General features: G+C 42.7%; 1 protein-coding gene across 1 annotated transcript in view; it reads right to left on the bottom strand.

Annotated features, from left to right (window-relative positions):
* The window catches only part of ME3 (malic enzyme 3), a 118172-nt gene that overhangs the window by 26707 nt on the left and 69923 nt on the right, over nucleotides 1-21542 (bottom strand). The window contains exons 4-5 of the mRNA XM_057373659.1: nucleotides 5820-5895; nucleotides 1952-2113 (exon numbers count right to left, since the gene is read on the bottom strand). Coding sequence (XP_057229642.1) covers nucleotides 1952-2113; nucleotides 5820-5895 — 238 coding nt within the window. The remainder of the gene's footprint in view (nucleotides 1-1951; nucleotides 2114-5819; nucleotides 5896-21542) is intronic.

The following is a 21542-nucleotide window of genomic DNA, read 5'->3' as shown; positions in this document are numbered from 1 at the left end:
CCCCTATAGCAGTGTGTGCTCTGCAGCCTGTCCATGGAGGACAAAATTCTGCCACAGACAAGATGAGAAATGCCAAGCTCTGAAAAAAAAATRATTTGCTGAAAGCATATACAAAATATTATGGACTGTCAGGAAGACAAGCTGACAACTGATGCTAAAAATATGACTGCTATATTTACTACATTCTACCTGAGGTTCATGTGTTAGCAACACAGTCACCCTTGGCTCACCAGATATTAATAGGTAGAGATKATAATAAACCTCATCTTAATAGGCAGAGATTAACTGGATGAATGCCTATAAGCAGTATCTTATTTATGCACTGATAAACGAGTTTGCTGGTGGGGCAGGATGCTCCTAGGTTGTGCTTGGGGTTCAGTTAATCTGGGTTTATGCACATGAGAATRCCAGTAAATAAATAAGCAAACAAATTATTTATATCGTGAGGAAATACATTGTTCATATTGCTGGAAAAACCAGCTTCTATATCTTAATACTAGATGTAGAAATTGCCTTCACAGAGAATTTCCTGGACACATAAATTACATCTAACCTAGGGCAGAAAAAAAGGATCTAAGACTGATTCTCTAAGTTCCTATTTCTTATGCCATCTGACCCTTAGAGAGGTCTAAAAATCATTGGAGCCACTTCGGATTTTAGTGTTCCCTTTTTGCTGAGACAGAAACAGATGGACATGCACGATCAGAAGCTTGCCATGGGAAGGGAAGCACTTTCACCCAGGTCCCTCTGCGGGGAAATTCCAGCTGGGAGGCTCAAAGCACTGGTGGTGTGCAGWCCAGCATGGAGGAGAAGGAAGAGAGGAAGGATCCAAAGTCAAGTACAGCATTCTATTGACTGGAGACTGCAAGAAGTGAGACTGAGATTTAATTCGTGCTTCAGCCTCAGTGGGTCCAAACTCAAAGTTCTCCCTTTTCCAAAAGGACCATGAATCAGGCTGAGATGAGCACACCCTATATTCCACTAGTCCATGACAGGCYGCTGTGCTAAAGGGGTAACATAATCCTGGGACCAGAGACTAAAGAGGTAATYGAGATTCTCAGATGTCATCTATGGGCACTGATTTTGCATTCTTTCATTCTTTTCAAGTGTCCATGGTGAGAGATGGGGCAGGACTGAAAGAGGCGCAGAAAATCTAGCTGCCCAGTGAGCACCAGCATGTCTGAAAATGTCAGCATTGTCTTCACACGCGAACTCAAAACTCTTATACTCCAGATTTGTTATTTCCCCCAAGAAATGTGTGTTTGGTTTTACTTGGGGTCATGTGAAGCACAAGTACATTTTACAAAAATGGACAAACCCAAGCCATCACAAATAGCTATAGGATATTAATTTTAAAAAGACATCCTCACAGATGTCCATTCTAGCATTACTGAAATGTTTCACTTTGGCCTTTCTGAGCCAGAGTCATAAGGCAAAAATCTGCAAACAGATGGAGTCCTCTTGCCTGGCTACAATGTGCAGTAACATGTGCGATCTAACAAAACAGTGACATTAATCATTCCCAAACCACTCGCCAGGGATTCTCCATTTCTGGAACAGAGTCATCTCTACACAGACACGAATATCTGCCTGTTTACTCACAATTACCAGAGGAAAAATAATTCTGGGACTTCTTGTGCTAAACCTGCCAACTCACCTTGCCATGCTGAAAGATGGAGCTGAGCATTCATCTCCAGCTGGTAACACTCTGAGTCTTCTCTCCGGGGGCCCATGAGCCTACTTAGCGTTTATTTCAGTTCTCCATAAGAACAAAAGCTTCTCATGCATCAAACAGGAATTAAACTTTCCCACTTTCCTGCAGTGCTGGTCTAGCCATCACCTCATCTTGGATGTCTCCAGCTTTGTCTCCACATTTAGGGAACTGGCCTCAGCTAAGCACTAATCCTGATTCTCTCTCCCCCCATGTCTGATTTATRAAAAATTGTCTTACCTCGTTGTCTGTGCCAACATCCAGCAGGACAGGGAGACACTGTTGTGGGTGGACTCCACCACAAGCTGTGTACAAAGCAAGCTTTCCAACTGGGATTCCCATGCCRTAACTTCCGAGATCTCCCAAACCAAGAATCCTCTCTCCATCTGTCACCACGATGGCCTAGGAGGATCAAAAGAGACTGTTGTRTGGGGTTGCCAAGGCTCTAGAAGCAAATCCAACCCCACTGTTTCCACACTGATGCCATCTTCCAGCTGCACTGTGCAATGGATATTTGCTCCTTCTCCATGACACCATGTTACCCAGCTGTTAGCAACAGGGGGCTGCACATTTTTGGGGTAGAGGAAGTGTGGTTGACAGGTAGCAGCTCACACTGTGGGCCAATAGCAGCTCTGCTGGAAAATACTTCAGTTTGTTGTAGCAGAGCCCAACCAGCATGGCTTTTTGTACATCCCCAGCTGTACTACAAGAAGCATCCCAAATGAGATCTGACCTTAACTTTTTTCATCTCTTTTTCTAGAAAAAAAAAGTGTGCTTAGGAAGTACATCTGTGGAAAAAGCATATTTCAGTGACCTTTACTGTTCAACATGAACTATACACATATTTGAACATTTTCCTATTTGCTTTTCCTTTTGGGTCAATRTGAAGTGTTAGCAATGAGAAAGTCTCTTTTTGGGTGGGCTCCATCTGGTTTTGGGTGTGAGCTCACTTCTTTACCACACCCAGAGGATGCAATTGGGATTGAAGGGYAGTAATGGGAATAGGGAAAGCAGCATGCATATGCACTGCTACAGGTTTATCCTGAAATTAAATGGAGTTAATATTCAAACTATGCAGAGAATAATAATAATAAWAAAAAAGTTCTRATAAATCAAAATATTTCTCTGGACCACTGATCCTTTTTCATCCAAACAAGTAAGTGTTCTCAGGCAAAACTAAAAACCTCTCTATAACACTCAGATATCCATCAGAGAGAGAAAAATTCTTCAGCCTGAGATGTGCTGCAGCACTCTGTAGTTACCAAAGCTCCTCAAGCCAACACTGAAAAATTAATCAGAACAGAAGATACAGCATGGGAGATATGCATTCCTATTTGCAACAGAGAGGGAAAACTGGATTCACATTTGTTTGTGGCTCTTTGGATTTGAATAACACCTCAAAAAAGAGCACAGTTTCTGTGAGCACCTGATACACAAGCACATTAATGTTTTTATTTGCTCATTTGATCAGAACTCAACAGACAGGACATTGATCTCAGGCTGAGCAGGGCAGACCCTTCTACCTGAAGGTAGAAGGTTACCAGTTTGACAATTAGGAAACTGTTTTCTACTTCCATCTGTGATACAAGTTTTCACTATGGCACTAGCGAAGTCACTGTATAAAGGTTAGGTGTGCAGTTTACACCAACCATCTAAATGGTTTCTAAGCTCATTTGACATATGACAGGGAGAGACAGAAACCTGCAGAGTGCTTCTCTTCTCCCCCAGCAGCTGTTTTGGGAGCAGATGAATGGGGTGAACAGTTTGGAACAGTTTGGAACAGTTTGGAACAGATGAAAAGCTCAGTTTCCTCCTCACTGGCACTGCAGAAGTACCCACAACATGAGACAGCACCTGGGCAGTTGGTATTGACTGAGAGGCATTAACTGCAGGCTGTATCCAGTTCACCARTGCAGATTTGCAGTGCCTTTCAGGAGGCATGTGGCCCAGCTGAGCAATCCAGAGCACTACAGTGATCTCCAGGCTGCCAAGGCAATGCAGAASCAAGTGCTGCTGTTGGCATTCTCAGTTCTCTGTACTGATTGCACGAGGTCAGCTTTTACAGGATGAACTGATACTCTGCCTTGAGGGCAAAACCAGAAAACACTCCAGGGGAAGAATTTTGAACAGCCCTGTACAGCAGTAACCTTGATAGGGATTCAAAATCCTGAGTGTACTTCTAGGGCAGGCATCCTACAGAAGGAGGGAGGAAATGAAGGGAGGAAAGGCAGGATGGAAGGCCAGTGCAGTAGCTTGCACAGCAGCATGCTTGTCTTGGAATAAAATACGTGTTTCTACACTACCCTCACTTTGAGGTGGCTTGAATTCATGGGATGACACCCATCCTGTATGATTCTTTGCATTCCTTTTGCTTTAGCTGGGCCATCRTGAAGAAAAGAGTACAAGATTAAGGAACCAGAGAGAAAACTGGCAAGGGAAGGCACTGCTGAGGACAGCCAGCATTTAATCCAATCTTTCTTTATGTCAGGATTCATTAGCCTAGCCATCCTGGAAGAGATACAAAAGTCTCACATTTCCATAGAAGTATGACAAGAAATGGTTTCTTCTCACATATTCTGCTTCTGGTGCTATGATTCTCTCAGGGCAGCCCAGCTTTGACAGGAGGGCTGAGGGTGCGGCTCATTAGAGCTTGGCTGAGGCTTTGCTAAGTAAGCAGAGCACCAGCACCCCTCCAGCCCTTCCAGGCAGAAGATCTAGGGTTTGGCCCAGATTTCCCATTTCTACAGTAAACACTGTTGCCATGAAGCCCTAATGAGCCAAATCTAATGAGCAAAATGTGGGCAGCATCTCAAGGTATTTCTGCACTGTCTTTAGTGGGTGATGTTCAAAGGTGGGGCTGTTCAGCTTTTTTAAAAAAACTGGGTCCCTSCAGGGACTTAGGTGCAGTCCAGGTGCCTCCCTCCTTATCTCAAAATCTTGAGTGTTCCAGTGCCTACCAGTTCAGGCATGGAGAAGTCTGTGCACAAAGACACAGGGAACCCTGYGGTTGCTAACAGCAATACTGCTGAAATGAGCTGCCTTTGTAGTCTGGCGAACCTGGAAAGTAGATAGTCTGAATCTCTTTCATGGACCATTGCCCTTCCTATGGTCTGTTTTGGGTGCCAGAGGGGCTGTTTCAACAACAGTCTCTAATCTTTCTGTGCCAGTTTCCCCATCTGCAAAAACATATCTATTAGCCATAATGAGTTTTGCTCACAGTCCTGAGTTGGAAACAGATGGAAATACTGAGTTTGTTGGACAGAGCAAGGACAAAATACCTAACCTGCCTCTCTTCTCCATGGTTCCAAACACAAGTTTATATGAATATGATCACTTTTTCTGAAAACATGTCAAATTTTCCATTTTTTTTTCCCTTTGGAAATGGAAAATGTTTGCAAGATTTTCTCAGCTGCCAAACCTTTGTTCCTGGAAGAAGCAGATGACTGATAGGGGACCAAAATTCTGTCAATAGTCACGGAAATTCCCAGGAACATGAGCTTTCAGACTCATAGAAGAAGATGAGTTGACTGGCTAAACAAATCTTAAGTGTTGATTTTATTTCATGCCAGGGACTTGCCCAGCCCCGAGCTCTAGTGAAAAACACTTCACAAGAGCACTTTTTGGGTGGGCCATCAGTAATTTCAGCTGCTGGATATCAAACATGATTTGCAGCATTGCCAGTGATGCTGCATGGCCCAGATTTGGGAAAGAGTCCTACAAGCCTGTAGGTTACAGAGTTATCTTAAAGAGCATTACATTTTAGCTACAGAATTCTTCAACAGATAGGCCCTTTTTAACTAGGGCCCCAATTCTATGCAAATTTATTATCATGCACCTTTTTTTTTTTAAATTGACCAAGATCCTGCTACCTCTGAAAAAGTTGTTCTTGACTGCATATACAAACRACAGAGTCCCAGAAGTCCCAGCTTGACTGGAAATTGAAGCTGAACTGAAGTCCAGCCTGAAAATTCTCCAAGGAAAGGAAACATTCTTTGCTTGTCCTTTTAAATAGCCAATTCTGTAAATGATGTCAAGCAGTTCCACTTAATATCCAATTCTTYGCCAAATTCCCTGTAATCTCCCAGTCCACAGAAGACATGCCACATACCTTAATATTTTCTTCAGGCCAAGAGTTTAGCATTGTTGCAATATGGCCTTTGTCATGGATGGTGATAAACAATCCCCTAAGAGAGAAAAAGAAAAGTAAAGTAAAGTAAAGTAAAGTAAAGTAAAGTAAAGTAAAGTAAAGTAAAGAAAGAAAGAAAGAAAGAAAGAAAGAAAGAAAGAAAGAAAGAAAGAAAGAAAGAAAGAAAGAAAGAAGAAAAATAAGCCTTGTGATAAAACCATTAACTCCAAGATAAAAGAAAACAGGTGAACTTGAAAATGCAGAGAAATGAACTGCTGAGTAAAAAACCAGGCAACTCACTGATAAAAAATGAGACCTCAAGGGACTGCTAATAGCAAGGTAAATTCTCATTTTCAAACCAAAAGGCTCAAGATCCTWAATGGAACTTCACTCAGCAGCCACTGGTGTTGCACATTTAACACCTGTGAAACATCTTTGCTTTGGGGAGCAAGCTCTGCCTTAGTGCAGAAGAGTTTTCTAGTTAAAGCAATTTTCTAGTTAAATGAATTTTGACAAATGCAGTGGAGGCTGATGATTTTACCATAAGCCTTGTTAGACATTCTKTCCTGAGGAGCTTATAGCTCCTGGCCATCCAAGCAGTGAAAGCATGATCATTCTCACACAGCTACCACTGTTAATGATGGGGATGGCTACTCCAGAGCCAGATATTTTGGGTCCCCTCTTTAGGCCACAGAAATCCAATTGGATCCAACTGGATCAATATTTGCCATGGCATTTGCTTTGATCAAGCCAAACCTGCCCTTTTAATGGTGGTTTTTTTTTTTCCCCTGTGAAAATCTGATCCCGGTTTTTGATATTCACCAAATGAAAATAATGAAAAATTACAAGAAGTGAAACAGAAAATTAAGTGTTTGGATGCACCTTCAGTATGAAGTGATTACGTGGACAATAACATAGCTGATTGCCCTATGGTTAATCACTTCTCAATGCAAAGGTCTTCAGGATTTAAACAAATGTGCCTTCTTTTTAAATAAAATCAGGAGCTGGAAGAGATTCTTTTTGAAACATGTTTTAGATTTGTGTCTTATATTTTTGCCTCTCTGCTGTGGTCACCAAAAATAGTATCCTTAGCAGGGCTTCTTTCAATACCCTGGATGGTATTATTTACATTGACTGATCTCTGCTCTGATATTTTGGGATTTTGTTGAAGTTCCTTTTAGGCTGYGCTAACCCCAAAAGAAGCAACCTCCCCTCTACCTGTCTCAGGGAAAATTGCTTACATTGCTCAGAGTGCTGTCTGCTCAGCACAAATCAAGGGCTCTAACTCGAGGACTCCCCTTGGCAAGAGGAGGCACCCATTTTTCTTGCCTTGTTATCTGCTCACAAAAGCAGGAGTTGTGCCAGAGATTAGTAACAGTTGGAAAAACGGAGAGATGCATTTTTGTTGCTTACATCCCTCAACCCCGGAAAGTTCAGATCCGGTCATGGTTTGGGCTTCTAATGTGAAATATTAGGGAGAAGAAGCTTGAAAACAAGCTCCATTGTAAGGCCATATGAGTGATGGATAATCAARCATAATTGGGCTACTCACTCTGGCAAGGGCTTATCTCACATGACTCTTCCAGGGGACAGATATCTTCCCACAGTCAACTGTGGGATTCCTAATGAAAATGCCCTTTACTTCGAGAAGAAGAAAAATGAAAGTGCTGACTTCAACACTGATCAAGTCACAATCACACAGGCAGATCAGAAAGGCAAAAAAGGAAAATAACGGTTCATTTATTCAGTGTAATTCTTTAACACCGTGCCAATAACCAATGAACTAATCACATACACATGGCTTGCCTCAAAGACAGTATTCACAGATGTCAATCTTCATGAAAAGGGAGCAYTGTACTGCTGCCATCTGTGTTTAGAAAGTAGTTATTAACTGGGAATTAAAAGCGCAAATTAGTAACATCACYGCAGATATTTCAGGTTGTGATATGCTTTTAGGAAGAATGTTATTAKTTTAAGGTAACAATTTCCATTCATAATAAAGACACCTCTTATGTGTCTAACCATGCACCTCCTACATTCACATCTCTTCAGTACTGAAGAGAGTCCATCAGATATTTAACCTTTGAAAGACATCTTGTGCTCACAGCAGAAGCTGAAACCCAAAATATCTACCCACTGCTGGCCCTACAGCTCGATGGAACTGAGAGTTGTTTCACCTAAAAGTGGAGAGAGAGGGCAGCTACTCACTGCCCCCTAACTCTGGCTCTTGTATTGGGAGGGCAGCAGGCTGGTCTGCAATTTCTGCTYGGAATTTGACAGTAGAGAGAGTTCAGCTTGTGTCTTCCAAAATCTGATGACAGCTCTTGCTATGCTCMTTGGGAGTAGGGCTCTCACAGCTGYCATTGGCTCAGACAGCCGAGTTGGTGACTGAGCACCAAGCATGGAGAGACAACCCTCTCAGAATTTGTGTTCCCTTCCTTTGTATCATGTACTTGGTGCTAATTGCTCCTTATTTTACTCCAGGCAAAATCAGACAGCTTATTTTAGACCAACAACTAACACCCTATTGGAAACACCAGCTTTACAAAGGAAACCATCAGGAGGAGCAGAAATGGTGATCCATGTGGGTAAAGTGACCTCTCTCAGTGACACAACCACATCAGGAATTGGGCATGTRTCTAAGCAAGCCTTGTATTTCACTGATGCTGAATCTGAAACCTTCAAGATTTCAAGGGCCTGGTTTCAACAAAACACCTAAATTTCCAATGCCTTTAGGCACCCAGCAGAAGTAAATTCCTGAGCCTGGTTGAGGRTCAGTGGCCTTCCATTGGGTGTTCAAGCATTCAGAAGGGGATCCTGGTACCTGTGAGCTGGAAGTCCCTTTGCAGATGGAGTGCACAATGACCATCTGACTGGCACTTGAGTGAATTCATGGTGTTTTCAAGATGCAAAGGGACATATCAGACTTTTGAGTCAGGGGTCACAGGTAGGTACTCATTTTGTGTAATCCCCAGGAGAGTCACACTCTCCTTCCTGATAACAACTTACCCACACAGATTGGCTGATTAGTAAAAATAACATGCCCAAAATTRGCAGAGGGTTTATCTGTCCAAAAACCCCCTCTGCAAGACAGGCAGAAAGAACAGACAAGTTCCACAAACTGAGCTCAGCAAAAGCTTTGCAGCTGAGAGAACAGGGAAGAGTAGCAGCCAGATTTCTCTCAAGGATACACAAACTCTTTACTGTGAGGGTGGTGAGGCACTTGAACATGTTGCCCAGAGAAGCTGTGGATGCACCTTCTCTGGAGGTATTTGAGGCCAGGTTGGATGGCCTTGAGCAATATGGTCTAGTGGAAGATGTCCCTGTCCATGGCAAGAGGGKGGAYTAGATGATCTCTCATCCTTTCTGATCCAAACCATTCTRTGATTCCATGGTTATAYGAGAGGTAAYAGAAGCAGAAGCTTATTTGTGTTTTTGAGAACAGCAAGGTAGAGCTCTGAATTCTAAGAGGAATAGGTTGATCTAGGTGGACCAGTAGTAAATAGGAAACACCCAAATGGCAACAAAATGAATTAACTTGATTTTTCTGTGGCAAAGTTGCAGCCAAAGCACTCCGGAGGAGAAATGAAACCTCAGCAGTATCAGCCATCTTTATTCTGCCTTTATCAACATGTCTGCTGCAACTCTCTTGGGATTATCTTGTTGATAAATTGCTTCAGGGAAACAAAAAGAAATGAGGCTRTTTGTCTTTAATTTCCTTGGGACTCAATAACAAGGATTCAATTAAAAGGTAAAGCTAAAAATGTAAGTAATTTTGATCAAGTCATGTAACATGGGCATTGTGTGGGGCAGAGACATAACGTTTTTTCAGACCAGAAAACCCACCTGTACCCAGGAACCTGGCATTCCATGGGTTCAGTCATGCATGGGGACAAAAAAAAAAAGAATTAGAGCTCAGTAAAAATTAACTGCCTCAGCAATTTCAATCCAGAATGTAGATGCTATACCATTATTTCTGGTTAAATAGTAACCTTCAGAGAGCTGTTAGCTTTGTAGGGGTCATTAAAAGCAGTGAGTGCTTCAACCTGCATTCATTAGGGGTTTCAGAGTTGCAGTCTCACATTCAGTCCATTAACATCAGGTTTCACTACAGCTGCCTTTAGTTATGGTGGAAATCAGACTGGGTTTTATTGTGCCATTGAACACGTCTGTAAGAGTCCAGGAAACTTCAAGGAGAGTTACAGCTTCTTAATTTGTCACTGAGGCAGTGTTTCTGTCTGGATGTCAGCACGTCCACTCGAGCTGCCTGAGCTGGACTGMAGGATCTAGCAAACTGCAGAATCCATCAAAGGGCTTGAGCATGTTCACCCACACTACACAAGACCTTTTCTCATCCCTAAATCAGGGACATTACCTTTCCTTTTCTGGTTTTATCCTGAGTGAATTCATGGAAATACTCCAGGAATTATAAAGCTACACAGTGTACCATGTGAGACACAGGTAGAATACTGSTCTGGTCCCCAGTACTGGTTAGATCTTGGCCATCCTGATGGCATTCTGGAAGTCCCACAATGAAAACAATTTCTTAAATGCATGGCTCATTCTAGAAAAGGTTCAGGGACGAGGAAAACATGGCACATTTGATACCCAGAGGAAGTGGTACTAAATGGTGACGATGGCTTTTTGGAACAACATTTATATTTTTTACAAGGACTTGTAAAAAATGTAGWGTATCCTTGTAGTGATAGGACAAGGGATAATGGCTCTTTCAAACTGAAAGAGGGCAGATTGAGATTAGATAATAAGAAGAAATTATTTACTGTGAGGGTGGTGAAGCACTGGSACAGGTTGCCCAGAGAGTTTGGGGACTAGCCATCCTTACAAGAGTTCAGGGCCACTTTCAGCAATCTGAATTAGTGGAAGGTGTCCCTGCCCATGGCAGGAGGGTTAGAACCAGATAATCTTTAAGGTCCCTTCTAACACAAACCATTCTATGATTCTGTAATTATTTTAGACATTTGGGAAGGAATTAATGTGTGGAATTAAATTTTAATGTGTCTCAGATACTAGAAAACAGAAATATCCAATTAATCCTTTCATTCAACAAGCAGTTAACTGCTTAAAAAGGCTAAGTAGTGTTCCCATTTCTGACAGTCCTGGTTAGCAGTGCTGACTTGTCAGCTATTTCCCATTAGAAAAAGCAGTGGAGCCAGCAGTGCTATCTCTAAAGCGYTATTGTTTGTTTACAGAGAATGTTCGTTCCCCAAAGAACAGAGTGGAGGGAAAAACATTATGCAATCTTTCCTCACAGCTCTAAATCTCTCCTCACTTTTTTTCCTACCCAAAAGTCCCTCTCCCTTTCTCTAATGGCTTTTCCTTGGCAATTACCAGGGCTCCTGTGGCTATGTTACAACTCCTGGTGTCTTCTTCCACCCTTATCCTGTGCTGTGGTTTTGGGCAGCATKCCTGTGACTTCAGTTACCTGTTTGTATCTATAAAATTAATGGCCTCTTTACACTTATCATATATGAGTAACAGTCAGCAATTATACCCACCTRGTCAAAAGCCACAAAAGAGCAGAACAAATGATGGCACTGGATCACTAGTATGCATACTAGCATGAAGCAAAAGGACACCACTCTTTGCTTCACATGAATTTCCCCTGCTAAGATAAGATAGAAAATGATTGTGTATTTATGGTCTGTGGAGGAAAAGAGACCAGAAGCATCTCAAAAGCTCCTAAGCTGACAGGAGTTGAAAAACATAACCCCTCCCACTCAACTTTTGCAGCTTCATCCTTCTTCTCCTCACTCCTCCAAAAAGACTCCTCTCTGAAAAATAAGGTATTTTCTCAGTTAGGGAGGTATGTGTTTGCACAGTRTTATCCAATATTTAGTGACACTGCAATGGTCAGGCTTGTTCAGGACACAAAAAAACCCCAACAGCAAGGTCCACGTGCTTTCTGCACAGAGATCAGTCCATCAACCATGTTTACTGGATCTCAAAAAGAGCCCATTCTTAAATGGGCTACCAGGCTTTGCCTTAGATAATTACTTGTTCCTGAGAAGAGGACCTGATGGAGGGAAGTAGATTAAAATGGTACCTARGGTCCCTAATTCTCCAGATAYTTCTTGTYCTTCCAAGGAGTCTGGCTCCTCGTRTGTGTGCTGCCAWAGCAGTGTTCAGTGAATYGCAAGACTAAAGGCACCAAAACTCAGGCTTTGTTTAATTTTCTTTGCACTTATTAACTTCTAGTCTGGGTGCTATGAGGAGAACGTGCTCCACAAGTGAGGAAATGATAAAAAYGACCATGTCAATTAACATTAAGAAAATGCACATATTCCCAATACTTATATCAGACAAAAAGGCATCATGAGTAAGTGTTTTTGCCTGGATAGGCATGGCTCATTCTTGGAATACTAATAAAGGTTAAGTGTTTCCACTTACAGCCTGAAGGTGATGAAATTCTACTCACATGAAAGTCCTTGAGTGWGTTAATTTGGCCTGGACTTCCCTTAGAAGATATAGGAAGTCAGTGGGAAATCATCGCTTAAAAAAAGCAACAAACAAAAGAGATGAGTCAGATCTTTGCCAGCATCCCAGCCTGCACCAGGCTTCCGTTGAGCAGCCATGAAAAAGCTGTGAGACAGCAGCCAGAAACCCACAGTGAGTGACAAGTTTGGACAGAAAAYGGCTCTGACAGGCATGGCACAAGCTGACCTTCTGCAGTGATCACAGCCGTCGCCTTGCACAAAGGCACGGTGCTGTCGGRAAACCTGGAGCACCACTGTCTCGGGGTAACACTGAAATCCACATGTCAAAACTACTTTCACACTCAGGAAATGAAAAACCAAGTTGGCTTGTCACGGTGGAAGGATGCTGACGGCTGCTGCACGCCGCTCTGTGCTCTTTGCAGTCTGAATTATGCCCCAAGCCCAGCTGACTGGAGGGTATTTGGGCTGTCCAAGGCTGCAAAAGGGACACACACGAGGCAGGGATCAGCTGATGGGCCTGGCTTTCCTTGTGTACTAACCACAAAAAACTCTCACTGCTGTGCCAGAGGAACAGGCTGGAGGTTACAGTAAAAGGTCTACATTTGGTTTTATTTATTTTCACTTTCAAAACTCATATACAAAATTGACAGGTTGAGCAATATAAGCCTTTAGGGACACTTCCACCAGCTGCACCCCCACTGTTGATTTTTTTTGGTTCTGGTCTTTGCCARAACAGGACAAAAGGCTTCAGAATAACAAAATAAACTTTGAAATTGCTTGGCTGTTTCAGGGAGCTTGAGATTACACATGCCTGGGGGCTACAGACTTTGGAGAGAAAGTATGTGCTAGCATGCACTGATTTGTCTAAATACAGTACAATTAATCATCAGATTGGACAAAATCTCTGTGATGATTCATCAGCTATTTTTTCAGATTTGTTTGTAACAAAAGCCAAGAAATTTTCGTTGTTTTAGGTAATTTCTTCGTAAATTGTAGGATGCTGAACAGTACCCTGAGGTAATAATGAAAAAATAATAGAAACCAAGCACAATCAACTATTAATGAAATCAATACAGAGATTTTTAAGGCAATATATCTATAATTTAAGTACAGTAATAGATTTAATTTCAAATGATCTGCAACATAAATAATTTTATTACTATACTAAATGTCCTTAATGTTGTCACCATATTTTAGGTAGGAAACCCAAAATTCAGTGTGGAAGCCAGAAGATGCAGGTTCTAAGGTACAATAGTGAAAGATTCATTATCCACACAACCCCCCTAAACCCACACTGGGAAATTTCCATAATCCCAAGGGATGGAAGGCTGCTAAGCTGTAGGAAACTGCCAAAGATCAGGAACAGTGAGATTTGAATAAGCAGATATGAGGGCAAACCCTGCCACAGCAGGAAGGTCCAGATTAGAGCCTAAAGCAAAGCTTTTGGATCCATCTCCTATTCTGCCAAATTATTAACACCCACCACTATTTTTTGCAGGGTTTTNTTTTTGTTTTTTTTTTTTTTTTTCAGGAAAAGGGCAATTATACTGTGTTCTCTCTTACCTGCTAGCTCATTTCAGCAAATTTCAGGAAAAGGGCAATTATACTGTGTTCTCTCTTACCTGCTAGCTCATTTCAGCAAATTTATCAGAAAGGCAAAGGTCCCCAAGATGTTTGTTCCCACACCCTACTATGAAAATTACTGCTGAGATAAAGAGAAAAGATAAATGGGTTCATGTCCTCAMCACTCTGGGGAGGGGAACATAGACATTACTCTGACAATTATTCTGACAGCTGCCCAAAAACACAGCTTGCAGCTGCACACAACATGCACTGATTCCCTCCTAGAACCTACTGAGCCTTCCCTAGCCCAGCCCTAGCAAAGCCTTAGAGCTTTCCTGGGCTGCAGGACTAAGCAGAAGGCAGAAAAAAAGGAGGAAAAAAGGTGATGGCAGAGGAAACCAAATGAAAAAACACAATGGTTATGGGGCAGGATCAAAAAGGCACAGATAGGAAATCAGAGGGGACAGCAAGCAGAGCACTGAAAGCTTTGCTTGTTGTTCCCTAAGGAAGAGGTGAGGGAAGGGAAGGAGCACAAGCTGGTGTGGGTGGCTATGGTGAAGCACAGGTGGATATGGAAAAAGGATGAAGGGGATGTGGAAAGGAACATAAGGTTTCACAAAAATGAAATGTTACAGGACAGTGGACAGAATTCCAGGAGGAATCCTGGGTTTATTGGTTCTGCTAGTCAGGAATCAGCTTAAAGAATAAATATCCTTTCTTCTTCTTCAGGAGGAAGTTGATGGACAAAGATCAGCTCAGTGCCTATTGTTATTGGTCATTATGCAGCAATGTGAAAATGCAGAGGGTTGGAATCAGGTGCCCAATGAATCCCTAATCCATCCACATTTTAGTATTAAGGGAGGAGGCAGGCAGCCCCTTGGCTTGCCATGAGCTGCTTTTCCCTACTATATTCTCAGGACTGGATTCTCCAGTTGAACCAGAGAACTGCCAAGCATAAATCAGGGACTGAATCCTCCTTGCATTTTACAGCTTGACAACCCAAAATTTCCCAGTGACCTTTTCAGCAGTGGAGTTTCAATGCTGTTTAGGGGGACCTCTGAGAAGGTCCATCTGTACAAGGACTGAGCTGCTGGAGCCARGGACTGGGTAAGAACCAGCAGATTTGCAGCAGGGGTCTGACTCTGGCTTACCCCAGCACCCAGAGCTCTCTTTTCACTGATGTGCTGCAGGGAGAGGGAAAGACCAGACTGCCTTTTTGTCACCCACAAATTTAGAGATGAAGATGAGTGAAGACCAGGCACTGAGGTGAGACCACCTCAGTCACCACTAAATCACCACCATCCAGGGACTCCAGCCAGCAGCAAGTGAGGACATTTCCCAAATTCAGTAACCTTTGCTGCTTTTAAGTTCATCATAGTCAAGGTGCTTAACATCCTTTGCTCAAAAACCAAAGATTCAGCCCAGATTCTCCTCTGCCTTTTTGGAGGTTCAGTCTACACCTGACTGTGTGTTGGATCCTGGAAGTATGTCAGTCATTGGAAAATTATAAGATTACAAATAGAAACATGGTTGTTCAGTACTGTTGCTCACTTGATTTTGACCAAGGAGCCCTTATCTGTTTTCACTGCTAAGCACACAATGTAYTCTATTCTACTTGATAGTGCAGAGGTTAAGTTGGGATCAAAAACCCCTGGGAAGTTAAATTAAGTCCTACCCTGATTATATTTCCTTCCTGCACTGTGCAAATTCTTCCAGGACACACACCTTCCCTTTTAAAGTGCACTGCAGGGAGCCCCAAGAATGAACACAGAATTAGAACAAAGTTTGACAAAGAAAAGAAAGATTATTTTGACAAAACCAGCAAAATGATCTTCTAGACAAATTAAATATAACTTGGTATACTTTTAGTATCCCCCCAATTAAAAAAAAAAAATAAAATCTAACTTTTGCTGCAAATTGCAGCAAGTACAGAAAATAGCAGCAAGTTTTACATAAGTTCTTCCAYAATCTTCCTATAGAATCATAGGCTCACAGAATTGTTGGGTCCAAAGGGGACCTCGAAGACATCCTAAATCAAACCTCTTGCCATTGGCAGGTAAACTTCCCCTAGACCAGGTTGTCAGAGCCCCATCCAATCTGGCCTTGAACAYTGCCAGGGATGGAGCATCCACAGCTTCTCKGGGCAACCTGTGCCWGTGCCTCAYCACCMTCACAGTCAAAAACTTCTTATATCTCATCTAAACTACTCTTTTTCAGTTTAAAGCCACTGCTCCTGATCCTATCACTATATGTCCTTGTGCAAGCCCCTCTCCAGCTTTCCTGCAGGYCYCCTTTGGGTACTGGAAGGTGCTCTCAGGTCTCCCTGAGCCTTCTCATCTCCAGGCTGAACAACCCCAGCTCTCTCAGCCTGGCTTCACAGGAGAGGATCTCCAGCCATCTGAGCATCTYCATGGCCTTCTCCAAACYCTCTACAACASGTCCATGTCCTTCTTGTGTTGGGGACTCCAGAGCTGGACACAGCACTCCAGGTGGGGTCTCACCAGAGGGAACARAGGGAGRATCACCTCTCTTGCCCTGCTGGCCACACTGCTTTGGGTGCAGCCCAGGACACAGTTGGCTTTCTGGGCACAACCCATGGCTGGTCCACAGCCCAATGGATACTGCTGTCCAGGGTTTTCATGATAGTCAGCATCATTTCCCCTCAAATTTACATCCTGGTATTCATTATTCTAAGTAATTGTCCTACCTCCTCCCTGTCTTCAGCATTTTTTTGTTTGAGGTGGGGTTGTTTCTTGTGGTAGCAGCACAGATTTATGCCAGATCAAAGGCRAACACATTCTCTTGTATTTCCTTTACCAGGTCAAACTCTTTCTTTTGGACAACTCCACCTCTTCCTTTGAGCTTCTCCTGGTAAATCAGGGAATTTCAACAAATCTAAATCACTTCTGACAGCWGCGGAAAGCCTGACTTTCATAAATTAGCATGAGATTTGCTGTTAATTTCTGTGGGCCTGACATTTTACCTCATGCCCATGGAAGCTTCTCATGGTTGTTAGAGCCAGTGCACACACATTKTTTTAGGAAATGTGAGGGAAAGAGAGAGAGGGGAGACTGGAGATATGGAATAAGGAGCACTGGTTGTTTTTCTAATGAAAAAAATGGAGCTAATTCCTTTTTCACTCTCTTTTTCACTCACTGCAATATAGTAACTGTGGTACAGCCTCACAACATCAACAGTGTTCATGCCATTCCCCAGGCTCAATGGAACCTCAGACCAGGACAGATACACCAACTCTTCTCTCTGTGTGCCCACAAGGCAATCTGTACTTGCCAATTTTGAAAAACACTTCAGTGAAGTGGAAACAGAGAAGGGACAAGGATAGGGGTAGAGCATCCTGAAAATACTGAAGAAAATGGGGAGAGAGAGAGAGCAGTGGGAACCCTTGAATTACTTTGCCAGCTCTCAAAAGTTCCAGACAGGCTGAGGTATTTGCAGCAGCCCTGGGCTCCCTCTGAATGATCTACTTTCTCCTCACCTATTCCAACCACTCATTGCCTCACTCATTCAATCATYGTATCCCATACCAAAGACTGTCTCCCACCTGTCTCCTGCCAACCTCTTCAGGGTTTCCTGACTGCATGAGGTCTCTGTGAGACTCCCCACAGAATTCCCTCCCCTCCAGCCTGCTGCAGGATCAGTCTTTGGGTGCCTGTGGCGGTGGTACCTGAACACATCATTAAACACATTCCTCTCCCCATCCACTGCCTTCAGCTGCCTCTGGAGAAGGCTGGGCCAGGGCGGTGGCAACAACAGAAGTTACRACAACCAGTGTTTTCACAAGAAGTAGAGATTGTTCTAAAGGGGTTTCAAAACAAACTTTCAGGATAATAATTCAAACCCCAGTTTTCCCACTCACTTCTGATGTTTTACAAAGGAGAGGGTGGAGAMAATTCTGTGGTTAGGGACATGTCTATGGGATTTACACTTTTGTTCTAGTTCCATTTAGTCTTAAAATGTTTAGGAAAGGCAGGTAACTTTCCCTCCTGCTGCTCAGATGGCACAATACCATCCAAAAAAAAAGCCACTCAGCAGTGCCAGACCTGCTGACAAGATGATTCTGTAGATTGACTGATGTTTCATTTACTCATTTTTCATCAGAGACACAGATCATTATTCTGTCAGACTTAATTTTCAYACCATCTGCATCCTGTTAGCTTTCTCCAGGTTCAGCTTAATCCCAACATGTTTTGCATTGTTCTGCAAGCAGTCCTCAAGGATATTTATGTTTGTAGGAAAAAAAAAAGTGAACTTAGACAAGTTTTTTCTATCCTCATAACTTTTCTCCAATGGTGATACACCAACCTTTTTCAGTTCTACTCTCAGGGGATGCCAAAAGCTTTTGAGGAGCAGCTGACAACTTTATACTTTCAAATACCAGTATGCTTATGAATTAACCAGTGTCTTGAGAGACTGTGGTCTTATGCCACTGTGATAAACTATCCCTCACCATCACAGAAGTAATAAAACCCTATTCCATGCCCTAAGTTTTCCTGTGCTCCTTGTGAAGTACAGTCTCTTTCAAAGATACTATCACCATTAAAAGAGATCCTCACATTTAAAACATACCTTTTAAACAKCATTGCACATGTTCAGTCCTGTGTGGCATAAAGACCCCCATAGTATTCATTAAGTACATTTTACATTTAAAAAAAAGAGCAAAAAAGGAAAAAAAAAATCAAAATTCTATTATGCACTTTTCTTTGTGGAGGCTTTGTATGCTTACTCTAAAGCAAAAATGGCTCTMAGCCACAGTCTGAAAGCTTTTAGGGGTGGCAGAAGCATTTTCTAATGGTGATTCTATCTGTTAGCAGGATCAAAGAATAAATCCTTCACTTCCTTCCTTTATTTAGTGTCTCTAAGTTGCAAGCCCTGCTCTGTTACATTTCATTCTTTCCTTCTACCAGATTTTTGATGAGGACAAGGGATCCCTGAGCTGTGAAAGGCAAAGGCTTCTGAGCCCCATATTCCTYAGTACCTAGGATAGGCTGCCCTTTGCTTGAAGCTAGTTGTGTAATCAGTGCTGCTGAACATAARCAAACCTGCCCTCCCCATGCCTTGAGCAGCTTCAGCACCTCAGCACAACTCCTGTCCAGGTGGCAGTGAACTGACTATTTGGATTACTGCCAGCCTGGCCCAAAAAGGACTTGGATCTGCCCAGATTTATCCTTGAATCATCATTACACAGCAGCCTGGACATCTGTGGAGACACAGGGGCGGTGGGAGGGGAGGGTGAAGGGATACCAGGGATGGACTGCAGGAGACAGACTGCAAAGCTGTGCACATGCAGACAGAGGATCTGAACCTGTAGARCTCCGCCAGGAATCTCCTTTAAGTCTGGGTCACCCTTGATCATTATACACTGCAAAAGATATATTCTTTGTATGAAAAAAATCTTGTCACCTTGGGACTCTATTTCCAGTCACACCATTTGGCCTTGACAATGTGCATACATCTGGGTCCCCTCACAACCATTACAGACCTTGTGAGTCAAAGAGAGCAACAGATTTTTGTAACAGAACCACAAGACACCAAATGAGGAGGAGCACAACCTGAGAAGTCCCCAARAATGTCAGGCATGTTTGCCTGTCCTAGTCCTGTACTCCTCCTGTTACTGGCACTGCTGCAGACAGGACCTGTGCTTAGAAAGACTTCTCTTTGGACATGTTATTCTTCTTTTGTGCTTATTTAACATGGTTTGATCACAGAAAGTGATCAAAGGTCCTTAATCATAACTGTGAAAGAGGAGCTATTGCTTAGTACTTCAACTRTACTTAAAAATTATGCAATAATTTATATTTTTTATTTCAAAAACTCAAAACACAAACTGAAACTGTACTTTGGCCTGAAGATTGTAATGCTTATTGCATGGCTTTGGATAAACAAATATTGTTAACTCACCASGGAGCTATCTGGAAAACAAGATAGGAAAAATGTGTTCAACACAGACACCTTCCAGCAAAAACTTGRGAACTCTTAGGCAACAGTGCCTGAATGCAATTTTTATGAATTTGATGGTTCCACCTCTATTTCAGTCATTCTAAACCTCTGAGGMTTAATCACATAGGAAGAAGTCTGAGGTCGATGGAAAAAAATATCCTGCCTGAAGAATTTAAAGCAACAATTTAAAGTGATGGGAAAGGCAGTAGGAGTTTGGGGAGGCAGAGAACCTGCTGGGGCATCAGGAGCTCTGCCTGGCTCAACAGAAGAAGTGGGGAGACTGTGGGCATCATAGATAAGCATGAGAAAAGTTGAATGCTTGCAAGTGTTCTTGTTCCTAGTAGCTCTTTTTATTTTGTATAGAAAGTGTGTTCCTTTACACTGCTGGCTGGACAGCTTTTTTTTTTGAAAGAAAAGAACACCAGCTGTTGGATTCTATTTGAAACACATAAATCTGCTAGCAGGGAGTATGCTGGAGCCCTGGTGTGAAAGGAGCACTTGGTCCACTGGCTCCATAAAAGTGCAGGGTAGAGGTTCACCTTTTGAGGGTTTGTATATAAAGATTAAGAAAGGGAAAAGAGGCATYGAGTCCTGCAATCACAACAGCAGTATCTGACAAACAAAATCTGCAGCCATGCAAACATGGATAAATTCTGATAAATGATTCTGAGAGGAGCCCTGCTGGGCATCATAGGACTGTTTTCAGATGCTGCTGTACAAGAGCTGCTTTGTAAACCAAGTTACTTGCACTTTAATCTTTCCAGGCTCAACCTTCAAGTATAATGCCAAGCACTGATGGGGCTGAGGAAGACCTCAAGATGGGGAAGAAGTTAATTTTGTCCAAAGGTTGTTGCTGCTGTGGCCACAGACTGACTGCATCTCTAGACTTCCCTCTGCACCATCAGCTATGCTATATGGACACATCCATCCATGCTGGAGCACTATGTGGGGTTTTAAAATGGAGATGTCTCATCTYTCCTGCCTGGTTAACAGTATTTAATGTGACAGTTTGGAGGAAAAGGTAACTGCTACAGCAAACATTCAAATCAGCTCTTGTCACCCAAAGAACAGGCTGGGAGGTGTGGCACTCCAGAAGGGAAGCACAAAAAAAATTAATTCCCTGGGGAGAATGAAGAATGACCCTAGCCCAAGAGGACAGAGTTCACAGCAGGACACAGAGTGAGGAGAAATGCTAAGCTCAGTCCTAGAGTGGCACACATCTGGTATGGTAGCTGACTCAAAAAGATTCAGAGGCAGAAGACAAAATGAATGACAGTGACCAGACCCCTCAGGTAATGCCAGTAAAGGTGAGGGCCCACTTGGATTTGTTGGCAGAATTAACTGACTGCTCTGACCTCTTCAACACTTCTGTGCCAAGACAGTGCTCACTCTTCTGTAGTCTTCTTGTAGTCAAACACTCCAGACAGGACRTTCCAGTGCAGGACACTCTGGAGCAGGAGCACCAGGACAGAGCAGCACAAACTACAGACAAGAAAACCACCAGACWGAACACGATCCCAGTCTTCTGCTATGAAAAGGCTACCATAGAGAGGGTGATGCTGGCAAAGAACATGAGCATATATACTAGGTGAAAAACTTTATATGRGAGCTGGGTACTGGAATGGGCTATGTAGAGCAACTATATGCAGATTTAAAATAAAATATGATTAGTTAGTGAACAGGATTAAATGTTGAGGCTTCCAGTGACGGCAGAGCAAGACTGAAGGAT

The sequence above is a fragment of the Malurus melanocephalus genome, unplaced genomic scaffold (genome assembly GCF_030028575.1).
Source record: "Malurus melanocephalus ecotype Western Australia unplaced genomic scaffold, MMel_1.1 scaffold_204, whole genome shotgun sequence".
NCBI classification, from domain to species: Eukaryota; Metazoa; Chordata; class Aves; order Passeriformes; family Maluridae; genus Malurus; species Malurus melanocephalus.
The sequence above is the reverse complement of the archived record's forward strand: the minus strand, read 5'-3'. Positions and strand labels throughout refer to the sequence as shown.